Raw genomic sequence first — 26431 nt, 5'->3', positions numbered from 1 at the left:
ATATTTAGTAACCTGATTTCCTTGACTTTGTTCTTTTTTAGGTTTGTCTTGGCTCTTCTTGGGTCTTATCCTTTGATATTAATTTTAGAATCAGCTTGTCATGTTCTTCAGAAAACTCTTGGGATTTTGATTTGCATTGAGGTGAATTTTTGGATTAAAGAGAATGGACTTCCTTATGGTATTAAATCTTTCAATTTATGAAGAAGTATATCTCTATTTAAATGTCCCTGGGTGGTGCAAGTGGATTGTGTTCAACTACTAATAGAAATGTTGGCAGTTTAAACCCACCAGTGGTGCCACAAAAGAAAGGCTTGGCACTCTGTTTCCATAAAGATCATAGCCAAGAAAACCCTATGGAGCCGCTTTACTCTTTAACGTATGGGGTCACCATGAGTCAGAATCAACTTGACGTCAACGGGTTTGGTTTTATAACTATTTAATTATGTCTTTTTTGTTGTTGTTGTTAGGTTCCATTGAGTAGGTTCTGACTCATAGTGACCCTTTGTACAGCAGAATGAAACACTGCCCGGTCCTGTTCCATCCTCACAATCGTTGCAGTGTTTGAGCACATTGTTGCAGCCACTATGTCAAGTCACCTTGTGATACAAAGGAAGAAAAAAAGTCTCCCTCTTTTTTGCTGACCCTCTATTTTACCAAGTACAATGTCCTTCTCCAGGGACAGATTCCTCCGGATAACATGTCCAAAGTATGTGAGATGAAGTCTTGCCATCCTCGCTTCTACGGAGCATTCTAGCTTAGATAGGTTTGTTCGTCCTTCTTGCAATCCATGATATATTCAGTATTCTTCACCAACACCGCAATTCAAAGGCATCAGTCCTTCTTTGGTCTTCCTTAATCATTGTCCAGCTTTCGCATGCATATGAGGCAATTTTACATGCATATGGGTCATGGCTTGGGTCTTCTTTTTTTTTTTTTTTTAATAGCTTTCAATTAAATTTTGTAGTTCTAATATTCCTCTGTAAACATCTTTTTTAGAATTACTTCAGTTATGTTATTTTTGTTGTTGATACTGTTAGTAGTGTCTTTTTAAAAAATGTATTTTCTAACTTCTGTTTCTGTGCATTCAGTTGTTTTTTATATATTGTCCTAGCAACTTGCTGAAACTCACTAATTCTTGTAATTTGACTCTAAATTCTCTTTCTCTTTTGTTGTGGTAGGTAGTCATAAAATCTGCAAACAATGACAGTTTTCTTCCTTTCTAGTTTTTCCACCCCCTGCCCCCACCTTTTTTTAAAACTTCAAAAACTTCTTGTATTTGAAAATTTGGGGGTAAAATTTTCTTAAGAGCTCAAAATTAATAGGCTGTAGAAATCTTTTATTTTACAGTGGAAAAGAAAGCATCATGGGTGGCGCAAATGATTTGCTCTTGGCTACTAACCAAAAGGTTTGCCATTCAAATCCCTCCAGCAGCACTGTAGAAGAAGGACCTCGTGATCTACTTTTGTAAGATTACCTGTTGGCATTCAGTTGATTGCGACTCATAGCAACCCTACAGAATAAACTGCCCCACAGAGTTTCCAGGACTGTAATCTTTACAGAAACAGTCTGCTACATCTTTCTTCCATGGAGCTGCTGGTGAGTTTGAATCACTGACCTTTCAGTTAGCAGCCATGCACTTAACCATTGTGCCCCCAGGGCTCCTTTCCATGAGATGGCAGCCATTGAAAACCCTATGAAGCACAGTTCTACTGTGATACACGTGAGGTCACCAGGTCACCATCAGTTTGAATTAACTCATCGACATCAGGTTAAGGTCAACATCTGCTAGCGGCAGTCTTAATAGTAAAATCCTAAGATAGTGATTATATTATGTTGCCTAATTCATCAGTATAAATAAATGAAATAATAAAGGAAAAGGATATATGAAAATAATTAACTAAAAAATAAAGATAAGTGTTCATGTGCCATATTAAGTTAATGTTTACATGGTAGTTCAATACATTTGATTTACTACTGTAAACAATAATCTAATAATCTAACAAAAATTACGATAGCTTACCTTCAGAGGTTTCTCATGTAATAAAGTTTCTCTAGAGCTGTCCATTGTTTGAATTTGAGGATAGCTCAGCAAATTGTTTTTATTTTCACTTCGGTACCCCAATAGAGTGAACCTCTTGGCTTCTTACATCCTGAATTTATGTCATATATGCAGTTCCTGAGTATTTATGATGGGACAAGAATCTTTTTTTTTATTATACTTTAGAGGAAGGTTTACAGAACAAACTAGCTTCTCATTAAACAGTTAGTACACATATTGTTTCGTGACATTGGTTACCAACTCCACGACATGTCAACGCTCTCCCTTCTTGACCTTGGGTTCCCTATCACCAGCTTTCCTGTCCCCTCCTGTCTTCTCGCCCATGCCCCTGGGGTGTTGTGCCCTCTTAGTCTTGTTTTGTTGTGTGGGCCTGTCTTATCTTCGGCTGAAGGGTGAACCTCAGAAGTGACTTCATTACTAAGCTAAAAGGGTGTCCGGGGGCCATACTCTCAGGGTTTCTCTAGTCTCTGTCAGGCCAGTAAATCAAGATAATAGTCTTTTTTTTTTAATGATTGCTTTAAAATAAATTATAAACCAATTAAATTCCAGGTACTGTGTAAATGTAAGGAAACTACAACTTAGAGGGGAGGCAGTTAGCATAGTGTTGAAGAATACAGGCTCTTAGAGTAGTTTAAATCTGGTTCTGTCACAGAGTTAGGCCAGACCACAAAGTCCGGGAAAGATTAATGGCTTGATTTAAATTGCTTTCACTTCAGGTTACCAAAGGAGTCTGAATGGTGCATGAGGTTTGCAATTGGCTGGTTACCTAAAGGTTGGCAGTTCAAACCCACCCAGCAGTCCCTTGGAAGAAAGACCTGGCAGACTGCTTTCATAAAAGATTACACTCAAGAGAACCCTATGGAACAGTTCTACTCTGTAACATTTAGGGTTGCTATGATTTTTTTTTTTTTTATGAGTCGGAATCGACTTGAGGACAACAGGTTTAGTTTTTTTTTTTTCAAGGCTACTACCAAACCAACAAAGAAGCAGTGCAGGAGATACATGAAATAAGGATACAAGTGAGTGGCTATAGCTATCCTCTACTTCCCTTGTTCCTCACTGTGGTGTTTCTGAAGTTTGGCAGTTGGTGCAGCTGCAGAAAATGAGAAACCAGGCAGGCCAGAGGAATCCAGAGCTGTCACCATCATCATCAGGCTTTCAGTAAGCCTGGAAATGCCCTGTGGAAGTTTTTTGACCTTGGATAAATTATTTAATCTCTCTCAGCCTTAGTATCCTCATCTGTAAGATGGGGAAACAATACCTTTTTGAGGTGGAAATTGTTGGCTGACAGATCCAACGGTAAATCCAATCTCCCTTCTTCCTTGCTTCACCTTGCAGTCTTTTGTATCAGCCTATCATGTTTTGTAGCAGTGTTTGCATTGGCCTACCATCAACTCACTTGGCATTAATTTAAGGATCCTAAGTACTAGTTTGGAAACCCTGGTGGCATAGTGATTAAGTGCTACGGCTGCTAACCAAGAGGTGGGCAGTTCGAATCCACCAGGCGCTCCTTGGAAGCTCTATGGGGTAGTTCTACTCTGTCCTATAGGGTCACTATGAGTCGAAATCGACTCGGGAATGGGTTTGGTTTCTGGTTTTAAGTACTAGTTTTATTACTGTGAGAGTCTTAATTATTGTAAGAAATGTCCTAAAGAGGTAACAGTTTGTAAGTTGTGTCATTTTAAGTCATGAGTTGCCTGTATAGAGATTAGAAGGGAAAAATATGCCTATAGTAAGGAAAGGAGAAAGAAACAGATGCTTTCAGGATAGCTGAGTCACAAAATGCCAAAACATTGTGGAGTTAAGTTCCACAAATTTTTGTTGATATATCTAGAAGTACTTTTGAGTTCTGGTCTCTATGTTGTTGTTGTTGTTAGGTGCCATCAAGTTGGTTCCGACTCATAGCGACCCTATGCACAATAGAATGAAACACTGCCCGGTCCTGCACCATCCGTACAGTTGTTATGCTTGAGCTCATTGTTGTGGCCACTGTGTCAGTCCATCTCACTGAGGGTCTTCCTCTCCTTCTCTGACCCTGTACTTTGCCAAGCATGATGTCCTTCTCCAGGGACTGATCCCTCCTGACAACATGTCCAAAGTATGTAAGACACAGTCTCACTATCCTTGCTTCTAAGGAGCGTTCTGGTTGTACTTCTTCCAAGACAGATTTGTTCGTTCTTTCGGCAGTCCAGGGTATATTCAATATTCTTCACCAACACCACAATTCAAAGGCATCAATTCTTCTTCAGTCTTCCTTATTCATTGTCCAGCTTTCACATGCATATGATGCGATTGAAAATACCATGGGTTGGGTCAGGCGCACCTTAGCCTTCAAGATGACATCTTTGCTCTTCAACACTTTAAAGAGGTCCTTTGCAGTAGATTTACCCAGTGCAAAGCGTCTCTTGATTTCTCGATTGCTGCTTCCATGGCTGTTGATTGTGGATCCAAGTAAAATGAAATCCTTGACAACTTCAGTCTTTTCTCCATTTATCATGATGTTGCTCATTGGTCCAGTTGTGAGGACTTTTGTTTTCTTTATGTTGAGGTGCAATCCGTACTGAAGGCTGTGGTCTTTGATCTTCATTAGTAAGTGCTTCAAGTCCTTTTGGTTTCTGGTCTCTATAAGGCCTTGTTTTGAATTTCCATAAAATTGTGTGCCATTCTAATACTCATCTTCATTTTTTTAAATGTGTTATTCTTTTTAAATTGAACTTGAAATGAAAGTTTACAGAAGAAATTAGTTTCTCATTAAACAATTAATACACATATTATTTTGTGATATTGTTGCCAGCCTTATGACATGTCAGCACACTCCCCTTTTTGACCTTGGGTTCCCTGTTACTGGCTTTCCTGTCCCCTCTTGCCTTCTTGTCCTTGCCCCTGGGCTGGTGTGCCCATTTAGTCTCGTTTTGTTTTATGGGCCTGTCTAATCTTTGGCTGAAGGGTGAACCTTAGCAGTGACTTCAGAACCAAATTAAAAGGGTGTCTGGGGGCTATACTCTTGGGGTTTCTCTAGTCTTTGTCAGACCAGTAAGTGTGGTCTTTTTTTGTGAGTTAGAATTTTATTCTATGTTTTTCTCCAGCTCTGCCTGGGAGCCTCTATTGTGATCCCTGTCAGAGCAGTCGATAGTAGTAGCTGGGCACCATCTGATTGTGCTGGACTCAGTCTGGTGGAGGCCGTGGTAGTTGTGGTCTGTTAGTCCTTTGGACTTATCTTTCCCTTGTGTCCTTGGCTTTCTTCATTCTCCCTTGCTCCAGACAGGGTGAGACCAGTGCAGTGTCTTAGATAGCAGCTCACAAGCTTTTAAGACCCAGATGCTACTAACCAAAGTAGGATCCTCTTTTCTTGAACCTGCTTCAGTGATTACTTGCAATTGAGAGAGTCTGACTAGAATAAATATTAAGGTGTAGGTTAAGGGTTAACAAATCGCTTTCCTTCTACATACGAATTTGTTTACTTTCTAACTCTGTTCCCCTGGAAATCTGATAAAGGTAGGCAACATTGCTTATGGTAAAAATGGCTCTTTATTGGTTTTTTATTAAGGTGTAGGTTAAGGGTTAACAAATCGCTTTCCTTCTACATACGAATTTGTTTACTTTCTAACTCTGTTCCCCTGGAAATCTGATAAAGGTAGGCAACATTGCTTATGGTAAAAATGGCTCTTTATTGGTTAGGCAACTATAACTTGACTGGGATAAAAAATTATAAATACCTGAGGAGAAAGGCATATCTTTGGGTTTCCCTGAATATGGTGACTCTTGTAGTTGGGTGTGTTTCCTTAAGGAACCCTGAAAACTCAGCCTGTGGGGTCATTGCATAAGGTATTAACTCCAGCGGGGCATGAGGCTTTTAAGTCAAAGTGGATTTTCTGCCCCCCTGACATGAGTCTCATTCCCTCGTACCTGAGTTGTCTGTAAAGAACCAAAGAGAATAGCTCCTGTGTTGATTGCTGCAAGAATACTCCTGTGGAAGAAGAATGCCTAATACTGTTTGAATTCATTTTCTATTGCTGCTGTAACAAATTAACACAAATTTGGTGGCTCAAAATAAGGAAGATTTAGTATCGTACAGTTCTAGAGCTCAAAAGTTCAAAATGGCTTAGAAGGGCTGTGTTCTTTCTGGAGGCTCTAGGGGAGAATCTGTTTCCTTGCCTTTTTCAACATCTAGAAGCTTTCTGCATTCCTTGACTAGTGGCCCCTCCCTCCATCATCACAGCCAGCAGCGTAGCATCTTCAGACCTTTCTCTGACTCTCCTTCTGTCATCACATCTACTTCTCTCCCTCTGCTTCCTCAGTCACACTGCCTTCTGTGACTCTGACCCTCCTGCGTTCCTCTTATAAGGACCCTTGTGATTACACTGGACCCACCCAGATGATGCAAGATAATCTCCCCATCTCAATATCTTTGTTACATCTGCAAAGTCCCTTTTACCATGAAAAGTAACGTATTCATAGATTCTAAGGATTAGGATGTGGACATCTTGGCAACACCATTATTGAGCCTACCACACTGCCTTAGTGGCAAACAGTGTTTCCTGTCCTACAGCCTTCTAACTGAATTTCATATCAAATGTGGTCAGTGGAAGTCTTATGAGTCTGAATATTAAATGAATCCTATCAAGAATATTGATGAGTGTTACAGAATAGGAATAGGTGGAACACTGGAAAAGTGAAGAGTCATAGAGCCCAAGAGAGGAGCTTTAAAAAGGGAACGGTGTTGTGGAAACAACCTAAATGCCCATCAACAGATGAATGATAAAATGTAGTACATATGTACAATGGAATGCTACTCAGCCAGAAAGATGAATGAAGTTTTGATACATGCTGTGACGTAGATGGAAACCCTGGTGGCGTAGTGGTTAAGTGCTACGGCTGCTAACCAAAGGGTCGGCAGTTCGAATCCGCCAGGCGCTCCTTGGAAACTCTATGGGGCAGTTCTACTCTGTCCTATAGGGTAGCTAGGAGTCGGAATCGATTCAACGACACTGGGTTTGGCTTTTTGGTTTATGACATAGATGGGGCTTGAAGACATTATGCTGTGTGAAATAGGTCAATTATAAAAGGACAAATATTTTATGACATCAGTTATACGAAAAGACAAGAACAGGTAAATGTATAGAGACCAAAGTTTATTGGTGGTTACCAGCATCAGGAGCCCTGGTGGCACAGTGGTTAAGTGCTTGGCTAGTAACCGAAAGGTTGGTAGTTTGAACTTACCAGCATCTCTGGGGGAGAAAGATGTGGCAGTCTGCTTCAGTGAAGATTACAGCCTTGGAAACCCTATGGGGCAGTTCTACTCTGTCCTAAGATGGCACTATGAGTTGGAATCAACTCTGCTGCAACGGGTAGGGGTGGGGTGGGGTGGGGGGAAGGGGAGTCATTGCCTATGGAGCACTGAGTTTCCATTTACAGTGATGGAAAAATTGTATTGATTAGGGGTAAAAGTTGCACAGCCAATTAATTGATGTCAATAAGTTGTACACCTGTAAAAAGTTTAATTGGCAAATGTTGTGTGATATATTTACAATAATAACAAGAAGAGCAGCTGCTCAGGCTGCTTATATTCAACCAAATACCTCATGGAATTTGGTTTCTTTTTTTAGAGGTTTTGGGTCATGTTTTCATGAAACATCCCAGTTAATTGGCCTAATATTGTGTTTAGTGGTTCTGTTGTACCTCCTAGTTTATCGTGTAATGCCTGGGGTCTTAAAATCTTGCAAGTGGCCATCCAGGGTATTCACCTGGAACAACAGGAAGAAGGAGAATTAGGAATAGAAGGAGGAAATGGAATGTGTGGCTAATTGCTTCCATGAACAATTACTTCCTTTGCCATGAGACCAGAAACAGATGGTGCCTGGCTCCCACTATTGAATATTTTGATTGAAGATTCTATAGATAAATCCTAATCAAAAGGGGGAAAATGTACAACAGAATTTCAAATTCTCATGGAATCTAAACTTTCTGGGGCCTTAAAAGGCTGGATGAACCCCTATTGCCCTGAAATAATCTTTAAACCTTAAACTGAAAGTATCCCCTGAAATCTTCTTAAAACCAGGTAGTAGTTTAGCCTAATTAGTAAAGAATGTCTGCTTTGAGCATTGTGCTCTTTTAGGAACCATCTATATGGGATCTAATTGACAACAGCAACTTAAAAGATCAAATAGGGGAATTAGGGGGCAATGAGTTTATGGTAATGGGGGAGGAATAATTTGGAAAAGGAGGATGAGAATGGTTGCACAACTCAAAGAATGTAATCGATGTCACTGAATTGTACGTGTAGAAATTGTTGGATTGGTGTATTTTCTGCTGTGTATATTCTCAACAACAGCAACAACAAAAATAAATTATAAAAAAAAATTTTTTAAAAAGTGGGGGGGGACAGTGAAATATCGAAATGCCCTGTAAGAAGTACACCCAGTTTCTTTTGGATCAGGTGAGTAGAAGTTAGATTACAGTGATTTGAAGAGCTAATGAGAAGCAAAGAGGTGAAAAAAGTGACTGTAGAGCACTCCGTGGAAGATGTTGACTGAGAAAGAAAAAGAAAGGGTGATAGACTGAGAGGACTTAGAATCAATATATGTATTTGATTTTTAGATGGAGGGGATTTATGGGTTGGGGAAAGATGACAAAAGAGAGGAAAAGTAAACAGGAGAGAAGAAGTAAGATTTAGGGGTTCTTTTTTTTTAGGTAACCATGTTAGTGTGGTTAAGAGCTACGGCTGCTAACCAAAAAGTTGGCAGTTTGAATCCACCTATGGGGCAGTTCTACTCTGTCCTTTAGGGTCGCTATGAGTCAGAATCAACTTGACGGCAACAGGTTTGGTTTTGGTTTGTTTTTTAGGTACCTGCATTATGATGCTGTTTCTTTCTAAACTGGGTTGAAAAATATTGGGGAACCAATAAAAGGAGCATGATGCATTTGAGGTCATATGACTTAGATTGGACGCTAAGGCTAGTCTGAGAAGTAGGGATAAAGATAAGATAAACAGTTGGGAGGGGTGTGTGTATGTGTCTGAAAGAGAGAGGGAGAGAGAGATGATAGATACATGTGTATATTACTTCTCTTCCCTTACTCTCTTCTCTTCCCTCCTTCCTTTTTCCATCCAACAAATATGTATTGAGAGCCTATGCTATTTAGAATACATTTGCCAATATGTATAATTTCAACTGAAATGAGAACACAGGGAAAAGAAAAAAGGTAGGGTAGTACACTATAGCCCTGGAATACAGGGAAAAGAGAAAAGGTAGGGATAGTACACTGTAGTGCTGGGTGGTGGCAATGGCAGTAATGTCAAAATAAGTCAGACTCATTTGACATTTCACCAGAGAAAGTGGTGATAAGTATTTCTAAGAAATTTTTGAGGACTTTTAGTGGAGAATTGATAGAAATAATGTTCTAATTCTCTGTCATGTTATATTTGACTCTTTGAGGGGTGTTAAAAAGATAAATGAAATTAACATTCGTGAAGATGACTTCTTTGGAGGAAAGATATTTCACAATTTTATATTAATGTTTTTCAGGAATTTGAACTGAGTGTAAGTGGGAGGCTACTCAATTCAGTAAAAAGTACCCTGACATTAAATCCTAAATCCTTATATACCTATCTATTAAATTTACATTTAAAGTTGTGTGCATCCACATAGTTTCAAATTATGAAATTCAAATTTGTCATTTTAGAAGGTAAAAACCATATTAATCAGAACTTAATTCACCTGAACTGTCAATTTCTCCTCACTTTACTGAATTTCTAAAGAAAAAGAGCAAAGGGCAATCTAAGGTTTCATGAGGGAGCCTGTTCTGCATGTTTTAGGGTTTTTTCTAGGTCAAAGAAAATACAACCTAATTTTTTCACTTCCATCTAATTCTATATTGTTATGCTTAGTTAAAATAGATATTCAAATAATAACTATTATCTTAAGTACTAAATCACATGTAACGTTAAATAGATGAGCCTATGGGCACTGGTTTTTTTTTTTTATAGCTAGCTCTACCCTCATGTAATTTGGTTGTATGACACTCTGTCTGCTACTCGTGACTCTTGCTGTCCTAGCAGTGCAGTTTTTAAAGTTTTTATTTCTAATAATGTAAGTAGAAAATATCTGACATCTTACAGTCTATTAATGCCAGTTATTTCACATTTGGCAAATTGGAAGTAATCCAGAAAATCTTGATGGCCCAGCATCTGTAGCTAGCAGATTTGTTATGATTAGTTTCATCATGCATTGGAGGAAAGAGTTATTAACTTGGAGATGCCTCAAGACATGGAAAAGGAGCAAGAAGACAATTGTAAATTGACCTGGCATCAAGCTACTTTTTATAAAACAAAGATTGTTGAACTTGCTTGGTCCAACAGTACATTGCTGCAGAAGTAATAATCAACAGAGTACACTGAATAATTTATGTCAGACAAATAAAGCAAAACCCATGAGTCAGAAGCCCAGAAAGTTAAAAGGATATCAAAGATCCTTATGGCCTTCATATGGCCTACTCCTTTAATTTCAGCTGCTATTCTAGATTGTGGTGATGATAGTATTGAAGATAAGGCTGGTGATCCTAGCTCTCATACTAAATATGCTCCAAAGGTGGTATTAGCTGACTAGTAGCATGGCTACAGGATGCACAGGAATTTTCAGTGAACAATTTAAAAACATTTTGACCAATACAGAAAATTTTTAAAGTTTATTCAGTGAAAAAATTTTGTTAAGGTAATACTGTTGTTCTGTGCCATCAAGTCAATTCTCTCGCAGCGACCCTATATGACAGAGTAGGACTGCCCCATAGGGTTTCCTAGGCTGTAAATCTTTACAGGAACAGATGCCAGGGCTTTTCTTCTGTGGCATAGCTGAGCACTTAACCATTGTACCACTAGGGCTCCTTAAGATAATTCTAATCTATTATAAATGAAAAGTTATACTCTTTGGAATTTCATACTCTAATAGTCGAAATCTGTGAAGGATTATTCAACTACTTAAAGTGTATTTTTTTGCCCATTGGTTACTTGTTTCTGATTGGGCTAAGGAGGAATTTCAGGAGAACAGATGAAGTATAGCCTAGCAGCACTGATGCAGGCAAATATAATATGGGAAAGTATTTATTTTAGGCTATTTTTTCCCACTTATATTTCTCAAATTATATTTTATGGATTCTTTTTTTGAGAAGTTTTAAAATTTTATTTCATATTGATAATAATCTCTAAAAAAAATCAGATACCAAAGCGTGTTAAGGAAATATTAGCAGTTTTTTAAAAAAAAATATTTTATTGAGTTTTTCATAAGAGTTTACACCGCAGGTTAGGTTCCTACTTAACAAGTTATGCACATACTGTTCAGTGACATTAGTTCTGTTTATCACAGTGTGTCAACATTCTCTTTGTATTGTTTGTTCCATTTCCAGTACTCTAGTTTCCCTGCTCCCTTATCTTCTCATGTTTGCTTTTGAGTAACTGTTGACCTTTTGGTCTCATACAGATGTTTTTTAAGTAGTGCACCAATCTTATGGGCAGTATCCTTTATTTTGTATGCCACTCTGCTATTTCGCTAAAGGTTATCTCAGGAGATACGCTCGGTTCTAGGTTTAAAGAGTGTTACAGGGTGATAGATAGTTCCAGGGAGTCCTCTGTTCTCTGCCGTTCCATTTTGTCTGGCTTTTTTTTTTTTTTAAAGAATTTGAGTTCTGCTGCACATTTTCTCTCATTCTATCTAGGACCATCTATTGTGACCCCCATCAGAACAGTTAGTGGTTAATGGTGGTAGCCGGGCACCATCTAGTTCTTCCGATCTCAGGTAGGTGAGGTTGTGGCTCATGTAGACTTGTTCTTTCTCTGAGCTTTTGGTTACCTCTTACTGCTTTGCTCCTGGCAAACCAGGAAACCAGTAGTTGTATCTTAGATGGCCGCTTGAAAGCTTTTAAGACCCAAGACGCTATTCACTACACTAGGATGCAGATCATGATTTTTGTGAACTGTGTTATATCAGTTGACTGAGTTGTGCAATAAGACTATGGTCCTAAGCCTTCAAACCCAGAAAACCAATCTTAGAAGGTATTTGGTTATGTCTGAGGAGTATCTGTATTTGTGTGTTCAATGAATATATGTTCCTTACCCACATATTTGTATTTACACATATCTGTAGATACTTCTGTAAATCCTGGTGGCGTAGTGGTTAAGTGCTACAGCTGCTAACCTAAAGGTAGGCAGTTCGAATCCACCAGGTGCTCCTTGGAAACTCTATGGGGCAATTCTGCTCTGTCCTATGGGGTCACTATGAGTTGGAATCGACTCGACGGCAAGTTTGTTTGGTTTTCGTTTGGTAGATACTTCTGTAGGTCACTATGAGTTGAAATCGACTTGACAGCAGTGGGTTTGGTTTTCTTGGTTTATAGATGCTTCTGTCCGTTCTCACCTATGCATGTATACACCCGTACCTACCCATATACCAATATGCCTATACCCATCCGTAAGTGCTCAAATGCCTGTTTTTACTTTGGTTGTACTCACTACATCCACATTCAGTGTCCCTTTTCCTATCGCCAAAAATAACAAGTCTGTATGATTTACAGCATACTTTCCCCTCCCCCTTCCTTGATAACCGCTAATAAACATTGGTCTGTCTCTCTATGTGTCTGTCTTATCTTATAAAAGAAGAATCATACAATATTTGTCCTTATATGCTTGACTTATTTCACTTAGCGTTATGCCTTCCAAGTCCATCCATGTTATAATATGTTTCATGGACTCATCATTGTTCCTTATGGGTGCGTAGTATTCCATTGTATGCATGTACCACAATTTGGTTATCCATCTCTTGATGGGCACTTTGGTTATTAACACATATTAGCTGTTGTGAATAAAGCAGCAATGGGCATAGGTGTGCATATGTTTGTTCATGTCATTATTTTTAGATGTCTAAGGTATATACTGAAGCCCTGGTGGTGCAATGATTAAGAGCTTGGCTACTAACCAAAAGGTCAGCAGTTCAAATCCACCAGCTGCTCCTTGGAAACCCTTTGGGGCAGTTCTACTCTGTTATATAGGGCCTTTATGAGTCAGAATTGACTTGACGGCAATGGTTTTGGTTTTTTTGGTTTAAGGTATACCTAAGGAGCACTGGGCGCAGTGGTTAAAATGCTTAGCTGCCAACCAAAAGGCCTGTGTTTCAAACTTAACCAGCTACTCCATGGGAGAAAGATGTGGCAGTCTGCTTCTGTAAAAGATTTACAGCCTTGGGAACCCTATAGGGCAGTTCTACTCTGTCATATAGTGTCGTTATGAGTCAGAATTGACTATGGCAATGGGTTTGTTTATTTTAGGGTATATACCTAGGGGAGTGATTGCTGGATCACAGGGTAGTTGTATTTCTAGTACTTTGAAAAAGTACCATGCCATTTTCCATAGTGGTTGTACCATTTTACAGTCCCACCAGCAATGAATAAGGATTCCAGTCTCCCCACATGCTCACCAACATTTGTTATTATCTTTTTTTTTTTTATTGGTGCCATTTTAGCTGAGGTAAGATGGTATCTCATTGTAATTTTGATTTGCATCTCTCGAGTGGTTAAGAGCTATGGCTGCTAACTAGAAGGCTGAGAGTTTGAGTCCACCAGCCATTCCTTGGAAACCATATGGGGAAATTTCTACTCTGTCCCATAGGGTCATTATGAGTCGGAACTGACTTGACAACAATGGGTTTTTTAGTGGCTAATGACTGTGAAAATTTTTTCATGTGTTTGTTGGCTGCTTGGATGTCCTTTTTGATGAAAGTTCTGATTATGTCCTTTGCCCATTTTGTGATTGGGTTGTCTTTTTGTTGTTGAGTTATTACAGCTTTTTAAATAGATTTAAGAGATTAGACCCTTATCAGATAAGCCATTTCCAAAGATTTTTTTTCCTAGTCTGTAGGTTGTCTGTTTACTCTTTTAATAAAGTATTTCGATAGGCATAAGTTTTTTTGTTTTATGAAGTCCTGTTCATCTGTTTTGTCTTCTTCTAGCTATGTGTTTGTTGTTAGGTTTGTTATCCTATTTTTACAAAAGATTAGGTCTCAGTTTTCTCCTGGGAATTTTATGATTTTAGGTTTACCATTTAGGTCTTTGATCCATTTTGAGTTAGTTTTTGTGTATGGTGTGAGGTATGGATCCTGTTTCATTTTTCTGCTGGTAGATATCTGGTTTTGGCAGCACCATGCATTATAAGATACTGTTTCTGTCTCACTGAATGGACTTTGACCCTTGTGAAATATCACTTGTCTGTAAATGGCTGGGTTTAATTCTGAGTTCCCCTGGTCTGTGTGTCTATCATTGAACCAATGCCAGACTGTTTTGACTACAGTCACTGTATAATATATTTTGATATCAGGGAGTGTGAGACCTTCTGCTTTGTTCTTTTTCTTCTGTATTGCTTTGGCTATTTGGGGTTTCTTTCCTTTCTATATAAAGTTGGTCATTAGTTTTTCCATTTCAGTAAGGAATATCGTGGGGGTTTCTATTGGGATTGCATTGCATCTGTAGATCACTTTAGATAGAATCGACATTTTCAGTATATGAAATCTTCCAAACCATGAGTACGGGATGTCTTTCCATTTTTGTAGGCCTCTTTTAATCTCTTGTAACGTTTTATAAATTTTCTTTGTATAAACCTTTTATGTCTCTGGTTAGGTTAATTCTTAGGTATTTTATTGATTTGGGGGCTATTGTAAATGATATTGTTTTCTTTTTTTGGAGTAGTCTTCGTTAGTGTAAAGGAACTCACCTGATTTTTGTGTACCTTTTCTTGTACCCTGCAACATTGCTGAATTCTTCTATTAGTTCCAGCAGTTTTCTTGTGGAGTCTTGAGGGTCTTCTATGTATAGGATCATGTCATCTGCAAATAGAGATAGTTTTACTTCTTCCTGTCTGAATTGGAGACCTTTTATTTCTCTTTCTTATTGCTCTGGCTAGAACTTCCAGTACAATGTCGAATACGAGTAATGATAATGGGCGTCCTTGTCTCATTCCTGTTCTCAAAGGAAAGCCTCTCAGCCTTTCTCTATTGACTATAATGTTGGCTATTGGTTTTGCATATATGCCCCTAATTATACTGTGAAATTTCCCTTCCATTTTGCTGAGAGTTTTTAATAGGAAAGGGTGTTGAATTTTATCAAATGCCTTTTCTTCATCAATTGATATGATCATATGGTTCTTTTCCTTTGCTTTATTTATGCAGTAGATTATGTTGATTGATTTTCTAATGTTGAACCACCCTTGTAATCCTGGTATGAATCCCACCTGATCATGGTGCATGGTATTTTTTTTTTTTTAATAATTTTTATTGTGCTTTAAGTGAAAGTTTACAAATCAAGTCAGTCTGTCACATTTAAGCTTATATACACCTTACTCCGTACTCCCACTTACTCTCCCCCTAATGGGTCAGCCCGCTTCCTCCTTCCAGTCTCTCCTTTCGTGACAATTTTGCCAGTTTCTAACCCTCTCTACCCTCCCATCTCCCCTCCAAACAGGAGATCCCAACACAGTCTCAAGTGTGCACCTGATACAAGTAGCTCACTCTTCATCAGCATCTCTCTCCAACCCATCGTCCAGTCCCTTCCATGCCTGATGAGTCGTCTTTGGGAATGGTTCCTGTCCTGGGCCAACAGAAGGTTTGGGGACCATGACCGCTGGGATTCCTCTAGTCTCAGTCAGACCATTAAGTCTGGTCTTTTTGTGAGAATTTGGGGTCTGCATCCCACTGATCTCCTGCTCCCTCAGGGGTTCTCTGTTGTGCTCCCTGTCAGGGCAGTCATCAGTTGTGGCTGGGCACCATCTAGTTCTTCTGGTCTCAGGATGATGTAAGTCTCTGGTTCCTGTGGCCCTTTCTGTCTCTTGGGCTCATAGTTATCGTGTGACCTTGGTGTTCTTCATTCTCCTTTGATCCAGATGGGTTGAGACCAATTGATGCATCTTAGATGGCCGCTTGTTAGCATTTAAGACCCCAGATGCCACATTTCAAAGTGGGATGAAGAATGTTTTCATAATAGAATTCTTTTGCCAATTGACTTAGAAGTCCCCTTAAGCCGTAGTCCCCAGACCCCCGCCCTGGTGCATGATATTTTTGATATGTTGCTAAAGCCTGTTGGCTAGAATTTTGTTGAAAATTTTTGCATCTGTGTTCATAAGGGATATTGTCTGTAAATTTTCTTGTGTCTTTGCCTGGTTTATGTATCAGGGTTATGCTGGCTTCATAGAGAGAGTTCAGTGGTATCCCTTCCTCTTCTGTTTTTAAAGAGATTGAGTAGAATTAGTTTCAACTGTTCTCTGAATGTTTGGTAGAATTCTCCAGTGTAGCCATCTGGTGCTGGGCTTTTTTGTTGTAGTTGGCAGTTTTTTGATAATATCTTTGACCTCTTCTTTTGTAAGAGGTCTGTTTAAATTTCCTACCTCTGTTTGTGTTAGTTTGGTAGGTAATGTGTTTCTAGGAATTTGTCCATTTCATCTAGGTTTTCAGATTTGTTGCAATACAGTTTTTCACAGTAACCTGTTATGAGCTTTATCTCTGTTGGATTGGTTGTAATACAGTTAATTTCTTAATTTGGTTATTTGTCTCATTTTTTTCTTTTATCAATCCAGCCGGTGGTTTTTCTTATTTTATTGATCCTTTCAAGGAACCAACTTCTGGTTTTGCTGATTTTGTATTTCATTTATTTGTACCCTGATCTTTATTATTTTTTTTTCTGGTAGCTTTTGCCATCTTTTGCTCTTCGTTTTCTGTTTGTTCAAGTTGTTGTTTTAAGTTAGTGATTTTGAATCTTCTTTTTTAACGTAGGCGTTTATTACTATGAATTTCTCTGAGTACTGCTTTTGCTGTGTCCCAAAGGTTTTGCTGTGTTGTGTTTTCATTTTTGTTTGATTTTTTTATTTCACTTTTTATTTCTTCCATGACAATAGTTTTTTTAGTCTTCTGTTATTTATTTTTCATATATTTATCTTTTTTCCCTAATTTTTTTTCTACTATCTGTTTCTGGCTTCATATTGTTGAGGTCAGAGAAGATTGCTTTGTATGATTTTGGTCTTTTTAAATTTGTTGAGACTTGTTTTGTGTCCTAGCATATGGTCTATTCTGGATAATGATTCACGTGCGCTGGAAAAAAATGTGCGTTGTTCTAATGCTGGGTAGAGTATTCTATATATATCCATTAGGTCCTGTTGGCTTATGGTTTTATTTAAGTTCTCATTGTCCTTAGTGATCTTCTTTTTAGATGTTCTTTCTATAATTGAAAGTGGGATGTTGAAGCCTCCTACTACTATAGTGGAGTTGTCTATTTCTCCTTTCATGTTAGTCAGTGTTTCTATCATGTATTTTGGAACATTGCTGTTAGGTGCATTTATGTTTATAATTGTTATGTTTTCTTGCTGGGTTGGCCCTTTTATTATTATGTAATGTCCTTCTTTATCTCTTGTAATAGATTTTGATTTAAATTCTATTTTATCTGATATCAGTATGGTCACCACTGCTTTTTTTTTGTTTAGTGGTTGCATGGAATATTTTTCTCCATCCTTTTCTTTTCAGCGTTTGTGTCCTTATGTCTAAGGTGTGTTTCTTGTAGATAACAAAAGGATGGATCATGTCTTTTTATACATTCTACCACTCTCTGCGTTTTGCATGGAGCATTTAGACCATTTACATTTGAGATTATTATACTCATTTTGCTATTTATTTTTTGAGTGTTTCATGTCTTGTTTTTTTATTCTGATTTTTTTTGTTTATATTTTTCTGTTTTGGCTCCTTTTTTGTGATGAACCTTTTTGTTTTCTTCTTTTCCTCTAATTGTTTTTTCTTGATGATTTCTTAGTGGTTGCCACATATATTGCATTACACAACTTATAGTTGCAACAACGTTTAAATATGAACAACACTTAAAACACAACCTTAACATAGTAAATCTCTTTCTGGTATCCTCCGTCCTTCCCCATTTCTGTTGATATGTCTCCTTTAAGGTCAATATACAACCTATATTCAGTATGTTTACTTTGTAGTTATTTCTCACAAACTTGATGTTGTATTGTTTGTAGAATTTAATTATTGAGTTTATTCCCTGAAAATATCATATACTTGGTCCTTATAATTGCCTATGTTGTTGTGTTTTTTTTGAGAGCTCTCATTTTTTTTCAGTTATATATTTGTTTTTCCCGTGTATAGACACAAATGTTTATTTAATGCTCTTGCCCTTGCATTTTGAGTACTCCCTTGAGTATTAGTTGCAAAGCTAGTCTGGTAGTGGCAAATTCCCAGAGCTACCATTTGTTTGGGAATGTCTTGATTTCCCCCTCATTTTTAAATGATGACTTTGCTGGATGAAGAATTCTTGCTTGGCAATTCAAAGTTCTATATATATCACTCCATTGTTTTCTGACCTCTAGAGTTTCTGGGGAGAAATCCACACTGATTCTTATGAAAGATCTCTCAGTACATTATATTGTGTTTTTCTCTTGCTGCTTTTAGGGTTATCCCCTTGTCTTTGATTTTGAACATTTTATTAGGATATAGTGCTGAGTTGATTTTTTTTGTTTGTTTGTTTCTTTTAGTTAGAGCTCATCTAGCTTCCTGTATTTGCAGGCTTGTTTCTCTGGTCAGGTCTGGGAAATTATCTCTGATCATCTCCTGGAAAAAATTGTTTCTGTGCCTTTATTGCCATGGTGCTCTAGAATTCCAATAATTCTAATGTTAGATTTCTTAATTGAATCTCATATTTTCATTTGAGTTTGCTTTTCTTTGCTCTTTTCTCTTGTTTCTTTTGAGACATAATATGTTCAGTTATTTTGTTTTCTAGTTCGTTTATTCTATCGTTTGTTTGTTTGACTCTTGTTGTGGTTTCTCTTGCTTTTTTAAATTCTGTTGCTTTATTTTTCAGTTCCAATAGCTCTCTTTGGTTTTTTTTTTTTTTCTTTTTTTTCTGATGTTTTCAGCTTCTTTGTTGGGTCTCTTATTTTGTCCCTCCATTTGTTTCCCAATTTCTACTAGTTTGTTTTCTGTGTCCTTTTTGCTTTCTTTAAATATATTTAGCATGATGTTCCGAAAATTTTCAATTCCTTTCATTAGTCTGGCCTCCATAGGAGAAATTTCCTCTTCATGTTTTGTTTTTGACTGACCCTTCTTCTCTTGTGATATTGTGTATTTTACTTTTTTTTTTTTTTTTAACTTGGGCCATTTTATCTCTTTATTTTATTTTGTTTTAAATTTTATGTTCCGGTTTTTGTGGCAAAATTTTATGATTAGGTGCTCTTGTAGCATAGCGGCTAAGCACCTGACTGCCAATCGAAAGGTCAGGGCCTGCACCCACCAGCCACTCTGCAGGAGAAATATGTGGTAGCCTTCCTCCACAAAGACTGGCAGCTCTGGAATTCTTATGGGGTGGCTCCATTCCGTCCCACAGGGTTTCTGTGAGTCAGAATCAACCCAGTAGCAGTGGGCCTGGTGTCTTCTCCTGGGATGCACTGGAGGGCACCCTTATCCTTAAGTTTTTTTCAGTGCTGATTCGGGAGTCCTGGATGCTTGATCTCTGAAATTCAGCATGTATGTGTGGCGGGGTGGGAGGGTGGTTTAGCTGCTCTCAGACTCTGACGTAAGCAGTGGGGCTCAACTTTCCTGTGACAGAGGTGAGGGCTATCTGTGTCTTTGTCTCAAGGGCACCTCTGCAAGGCTTTCCTACTGTGTCCCATTGTAGTCAGGGAGCCAGTTATTTCCCTGTGTTGCTCATCCGTCTGAAGTATTCCGCTCACCCTGCTGCCCTTGCAGTTCTTCCTGATCCTAGTACATGTCCATCCTGAGCCTCACAGAGATTCAGCAGCACGCTCTCTCAGCCTTTGTCTCCTCCCAATTTCATGGTCCACACACTCACAACAGCCAGTCTGCACTGCCTTAAAAAATCAGGCTAGAGCTTCCTCAGATTAGTTCTTTTTCTGTGTTCCCTTTTTGGGGTGTTGCCCAGCCCCATCTCAAATTGGCTGTGATGAGCGAGTGCTCCAGATGTTAGAAGGTAGTTTCTCCTAGCTTCTGTGCTGTGCCTGCTCTTCCTCTCCCCTCCTTCTGGACTTATCCCGACTCTCCAATCCCTCAGCTGCCATCTAGAGTTCTGAGATCTCAGTCTGTGCTTGTTTTTATTTGTTCAGTGGAAATAAATGGCAGTGTCCACTGACTTCACCATCTTAATCTGCCTGTAACAGTTTTTTAATTTTTTTTTAATCTCAAGAAAGAAGTTACACCCACAAATACTCATTATATATATTTAAAGTAGTAAATACATTTAACTTAAAAATAAAAAGATATATAGGGGTGTGTTCTCAAATATTTTTTTAAAAACTGTTATGACTGCATGATTCAAAAAATTTGAAAACCATTTATGTAAATGCTGACTATATAACTGAACTTGCCATACAATTTCAGTGCTCACACTTTCTTTAGTTTTGTGCTGAGGGAAGGCCTTATTGCCATATTTTTTTGTGATGGAGGTTTCACAGGGGTTTGAATAAAGTATGAGTTGAGTCATCATGTATGGTAGTAGAGGCTTCCCAAACTGTATGAATATTATATTCATGTATCGATTTGATGTATTTTGGGAGTATTGTCTTCATACAAAACACTTGCTATCATTATTTATAGAAATGTAGTTGTATGACCTCAATGTAGATTTTATTTTTTGGTCTTGATTTCAGCAGTGTTTAATTTGATACTCATTCAGTGAAGATTTAAATAACTGCTGCTATGCTCACCTGATATTCAAGTGAAAAGAGTAAGAAGTGAGATCTCATTATAACTGGTGTTCAAAGAATGTTTACTGGCAAAGTCTTAGTTAAATATGTGATCTGATTATTCTGAACTAATAAATAGAACCTGGAAGTTATGAATACCATTTTGTAAACGTGCTTTTGTAACATTATAGACATCTTTTATAATTGAATTATGTTGTCGTGTGGATGTCAAAATACAGAAAAAGAAAAAAAAAAATGTAGAACAGACCTGAGGCTGTCTCTTTCTTTTGTAAGCACAACAGCAATCATTTAGTTTTAACAAAATAACATCGTATTTCAAATGGAATTAATGTCCATAGAGCATAATTAGTTTGATAGTTTTGTTGGAATTTAACTTACAGCATTAGCTTGACTTCATAGTTTTATAAAAGAACTATAAATTTAAGTGTTTGCTTTCATGTTTGTATATATTAAGTTCCATTACCCGAATAATTTGTTAACACTTGAGCCTAGTGAGAGTTTTTTTCCTCCAGAAAAAAAGAATTTGGAAATAGTGCATTAGAATATGTGGTTGGAGTTCTAAACCTTTGAAATCTAACCTATTTTCTGATTTATTTCTAATTTGCCCATATTACTACAAATTTAATAATTTTCTGATATATTGACTATGCTAATTAAGGGCTATAGTAATTATATGGAGGCTTTAAAATATCTGTACTAAAAATTATTGAATTTATGATTTTAGGCTGAAATTACTATTTTATGATATTGATATTGTATAAATATTGAATTCCATTCTAGTTCGTAGAGTGAAATTAGCCTTAAACAGAAAAACATGGTCTAAAGGAATGCTTTTATTTTTTATATTGATATTTGGGGGTCAGAAACCCTGGTGGTGTAGTGGTTAAGTGCTATGGCTGCTAACCAAAAGGTCATCAGTTCAAATCCACCAGATGCTCCTTGGAAACTCTATAGGGCAGTTCTACTCTGTCCTGTAGGGTTGCTATGAGTCGGAATTGACTCGATGGCAACGGATTTGGTTTTTGGTTTTTATTTGGAGGTTGGTTCTATCTTGTTCAGTGGTGACCTATAACAAAACAAGGTATGATTAATAATCACTTAATATAAATTAATGATCTCCTTAAGATATAAAAAAGAGAAGATATTTTTCATTTTAAGAGGAATAGCTTTCACTATTCTGTGAGATGAATCAGTAACAGCTGAAGATACGATCTTTCAATGTGGCAGGGTTGGAACCCTTTCAAAATAGAAACTATCCAATTTTCAAGAAAAATCTCAATGTTTCAGTTTTGAACTTTAATGTATTTGGAACATGTGCAGCAGAACATTTTCTTCTTGGTATCTCCTGCCAAACTAATTACGTATGCCGCATTAATTTTTCCCTTATGTTTGGGAAACTCAAGTATATGATAGAATAAAGAGTTGCCTGATTCATGTTCGCCAGGTTTAAAGGTAGGAACAAGAAGAGAAGTGTTTTAAGAGATTCTATAATTTTCTCTCATAGACAATACATGCAAAAATGAAAATGTTTCATTTACTCAACAAATACTTATTGAGCACCTCCTGTGTACCAGGCGCAGTATTACTAAGCTGTGGGCCTACTGTTGTGAACAAGAGAGACAAAGACTTTATATTTTAGTGGGATTGGGGGTGGAGGGATGTTGAAAATTTCATATTCATAAATGTTCTCTAGAAAATAAAACAGGATAATGAGATAGAGTTTCTGAGCTGATATTGGAATGGTGTAAAGATTTGGGAGGAGAGATGTCTAAGTCTGGTCAGTAGGAACAACAAACATAAAGGCCCTGATGTGGGTAAGGCTTGGCTTATTCATGGAACAGAAAGAAAGCTGGTGTAGAAGGAGCATGATGAACGTGAGTTCACTTAAACTGGGTAGGCAGAGATCAGATAAATTAGGCTTGACCGCAGTGGGTTTTGGGTTTAGGCCATTGAAAAGAGTTTCAATTTTATTTTAATTATAATGGGGAGTCCTTAGTGGGTGTTAAGTGGGAAAGTTTAATGATTTGACTTATTTAAGAAAGATCATTCTTGTGGCTGTAAGGAAAATGAACTGTAAGGGGGCAGGAGTAGAAGCTGGGAGCCACGTAGGGAGTTAGTCTAGCATCTAGTCAAAAGATGATGGTGGCTGGTATTAGGGAGATGGAGTAGAGCTACTGAGGAGTGACTGGATTGGAGATGGGTTTTGGTGGTACAATTTTTGCACTTGATGATGTATTACATGTTTTTATACTTAAGCAGTTAGAATTCTGGAAGTTAAATTCTTTGGAATATCATAGTTTAATATGGACTCTGCAAGTTTTGAGAATGTCAAATACTACTAGAAATCTTTAAAATGTTCGGGAAGACAGGGTAACTCTTTTAATTTCCTTTTTGCTGTATAGCATAAAATATACTCTATTGGGAAAAAATTTTAAGTTAGTAACTTCAATATATGTGGTTAAATTCATGCTAGAGTGGTCTGATTTTCCTTCTTTAAAACTTACATAAGGATATGAAAAAGTGATTAGAACCTCTTTAAATATATACTGTATTTAGAGTTGCAAAGTCATTTTTTAATAAAAGAATGAACATAATTGTCACATGATATAAATAAGTTTTGTATTTAACTTTTTTGTTTTTATTTAAGTTGTATATTTACTGAAAAAATATTTTTTTTCCTAGTCACATTGTCCTAATGCTTGCAGATGATATGGCGTGTAACCCTAGAAATCCTAAACCAGCTACAGTGTTTAGTCACAAAAATATGGAATTAAATGTGTATGGAGATGATGTGGAAGTGGATTATAGAAGCTATGAGGTAAATTAAATTAGCAATATTTTTGAGTTATAGTTAACTGTTACTTTTAAGCTCTAAAACAGTGGTAGAATAAAACGTCTTACTCTTCTTTAAACTTGTACAAATTCTTAAAAATTGTACAAATTTCTTGCATAATTCTGTCTCTGGAATTCATATCAAGGAAACAGTACATGAGAAAAACTGTTAACATGAGCATTTTCACATATGTATCTTAGATAGAAAAACTATATACTGACTTCTACGTTAGAGCTTAGTAAGGTTTCATGTATTTACTTTCTCCCACAGTGTATGTATTGTTTTTTTCATGTCTGATCTAAAATTTCTAGTTTAGTATTTTTAATAAGTATATTAGTTATGGAAAAAGTTAGAAAATGACTACATAGAGATAACTACTTTTGGTATGCTTCCAATGTTTTATGCATATGTAATTAAAAATAAAAAAGTGAATATAAATGTACTATATTTTCTCATTTTGAAACTTCATTTTAAATTTAACATTAGATTGTAAATATACCCACTCCTTACTTATCAACATTGTTACATTCCAAAGACCAGGTCGCTATGCTAAAATTGGCATTATGTAAAAATGGAGGGTGACCACATCAAATCACAAAATAGAGGATAAGTACATCATTTCATAACTGCCAAACCACTGAGAATCATGGCCCAGCCAAGTTCACACATAACTTTAACCATTGCAGCCAGTGTTATACTCGCTTTGCAACTCGGTGTTCATTACTGCCAGATGTTAATGTGCAAAACAGCCAGATAGTAGATTTTTTACTATTGTTGTATATTGGAAATGTTGGATAATAAGACAGTTGATAAGTGAGGAGTAGGTGTATGTGTAAAATTTGAAGTCTTCCTCCATGAAATCTTCCTACATAGTTTTTTCCCATTTTACCAAGTCTACTAAAGTAAGACACAATTTTCTCTGTGATCTCAGACCAGTTTTGAAGCCCTTTAAAAAGCATATCTGTCCCCTTCCAGATTATAAGCTCTTACATCTAGCAAGTACCTATAGCCCATAGAAGGCACTCAAAAATGTTGGTTCAATGACTAGATGTATATGAATGGTTGACTATTTATTTATTCGTAACAAAAATGTTAATGTTCCTTTCTCATTAGCAACAAGAAGTCCTATTAAAACACTTTAATATTTTGCTGTTCTTTTTGGAAAAAAGGTGAACTAAACAGCTTATAAATTCATGTGTGTGTGTGTGTGTGTATATATATATACACGTATATATACATATATATGCATACACACACACACATAAACATACGTACATAAAACCAAACCTGTTGCCGTTGAGTCAATTCCGACTCATAGCAAACCTATAGGACAGAGCAGTACTGCTCCATAGGGTTTCCAGGGAGTGTCTGGTGGATTCGAACTGTCGACCTTTTGGTTAGCAGCCGAGCTCTTAACCACTGCACTACCAGGGATATAGGAGCCCTGGTAGTCCAGGGATTAAAAGTTCAGCTGCTAACCTAAAGGTCAGCAGTTTCAATCCACCAGCCGCTCCTTGGAAACCCTGTGGAGCAGTTCTATGTTTTCATCACCCAGGGACATAATATATGCTTATATATTATGTCCCTGGGTGATGCAGATAGTTAAACTACTAACTGAAAGGTTGGTGGTTCAACATACCCAGAGACTCCTTGGAAAAAGGCCTGCTGATCTACAGCTATTGAAAACTCTATGTAGCACGGTTCTGTTCTGAAACACAGGAAGTCGCCGTGAGTCAGAATCAACTTGATGACAACTGTTTTATATATATATGTATGTGTCTGTGTGTATGTATATATATATACACACACATATATATAACCTACAGACACACACACATTTGGAATGGACCCTGGTGGCAGTTTGAACCCACCAGCTACTCTATTGGAGAGAGAGGTGACAGCCTGCTTCTATAAAAGATTTACAGCCTTGGCAAGCCTATGGGGCACTTCTACTTTGTCCTATAGGGTTGCTATAAGTCAAAACTAATTTGACAGCAGTGGGTAATACCCAAAGAGGAGTCCCTGGGTGTCACAAATGGTGAAACATCGGACTGTTAACCCAAAGTTTGACAGTTCACACATACTCAGAGATGACTCAGAAGTCAGGCAATCTGCTCCCAAAAGGTGACAGCCCTGAAAACTCTGGAGCAATTCTACTCTGCGTGCATGGGGTCACTATGAGTTGGAATCACCCAGATGGCCACTAACTGCAGGAACCGCAATACATAGAGAAAAAGGATGGAATGTTTTTGGAAGTAAAATAATTTATCAAGTTTCCGTAAGTTCTAATTCATCTGATTGCTCTTATGTTTTCAGGTAACTGTGGAGAATTTTTTACGGGTATTAACTGGGAGGATCCCTTCTAGTACTCCTCGGTCAAAACGCCTTCTTTCTGATGATCGAAGCAATATTCTTATTTATATGACAGGTAATTTCAGTTAATGATTTAATAATAGAATATTTTGAAACTATTTGAAAAGAAATTCACATAGAAAGAAGCTTAAACACCTTAAATGATTTTTGGTTCAATTTATTTGTCGTGCGGCTCTATTTTCCCTTGAAATTGATATCTGTAAGCAATATAGCATTTTATCCTAGTCTATATATTTTTGTCTCCATTCTTTTTACTATTGTCCTGGTTAAATTCATCACCTTTTACTGAGTGTCCTGCTATAGCCTCCCTACCTTCAGTTTTGATCTCATATTAATCATCCTACTGAAGTGATTAAAGAAATTGCAAATGCCTCCTCTGCTTAAAACTTTATAATGGCTTCCCACAGATTGAGTCTCAGATCAT

The 26431-nt window shown here is 37.4% G+C and overlaps 1 protein-coding gene across 2 annotated transcripts in view; it reads left to right on the top strand.

Moving 5' to 3' along the window:
• PIGK (phosphatidylinositol glycan anchor biosynthesis class K) overlaps window positions 1-26431 on the top strand; it is a 145100-nt gene that overhangs the window by 28314 nt on the left and 90355 nt on the right. For both annotated transcript variants that reach the window (XM_049875622.1, XM_049875621.1), the window contains exons 4-5: window positions 23484-23619; window positions 25951-26062. In XM_049875622.1, the coding sequence (XP_049731579.1) occupies window positions 23484-23619; window positions 25951-26062 (248 nt within the window). The remainder of the gene's footprint in view (window positions 1-23483; window positions 23620-25950; window positions 26063-26431) is intronic.

The sequence above is a fragment of the Elephas maximus genome, chromosome 3 (genome assembly GCF_024166365.1).
Source record: "Elephas maximus indicus isolate mEleMax1 chromosome 3, mEleMax1 primary haplotype, whole genome shotgun sequence".
NCBI classification, from domain to species: Eukaryota; Metazoa; Chordata; class Mammalia; order Proboscidea; family Elephantidae; genus Elephas; species Elephas maximus.
Note: the sequence above shows the minus strand (reverse complement) of the source record. Positions and strands in the feature narration are given on the sequence as shown.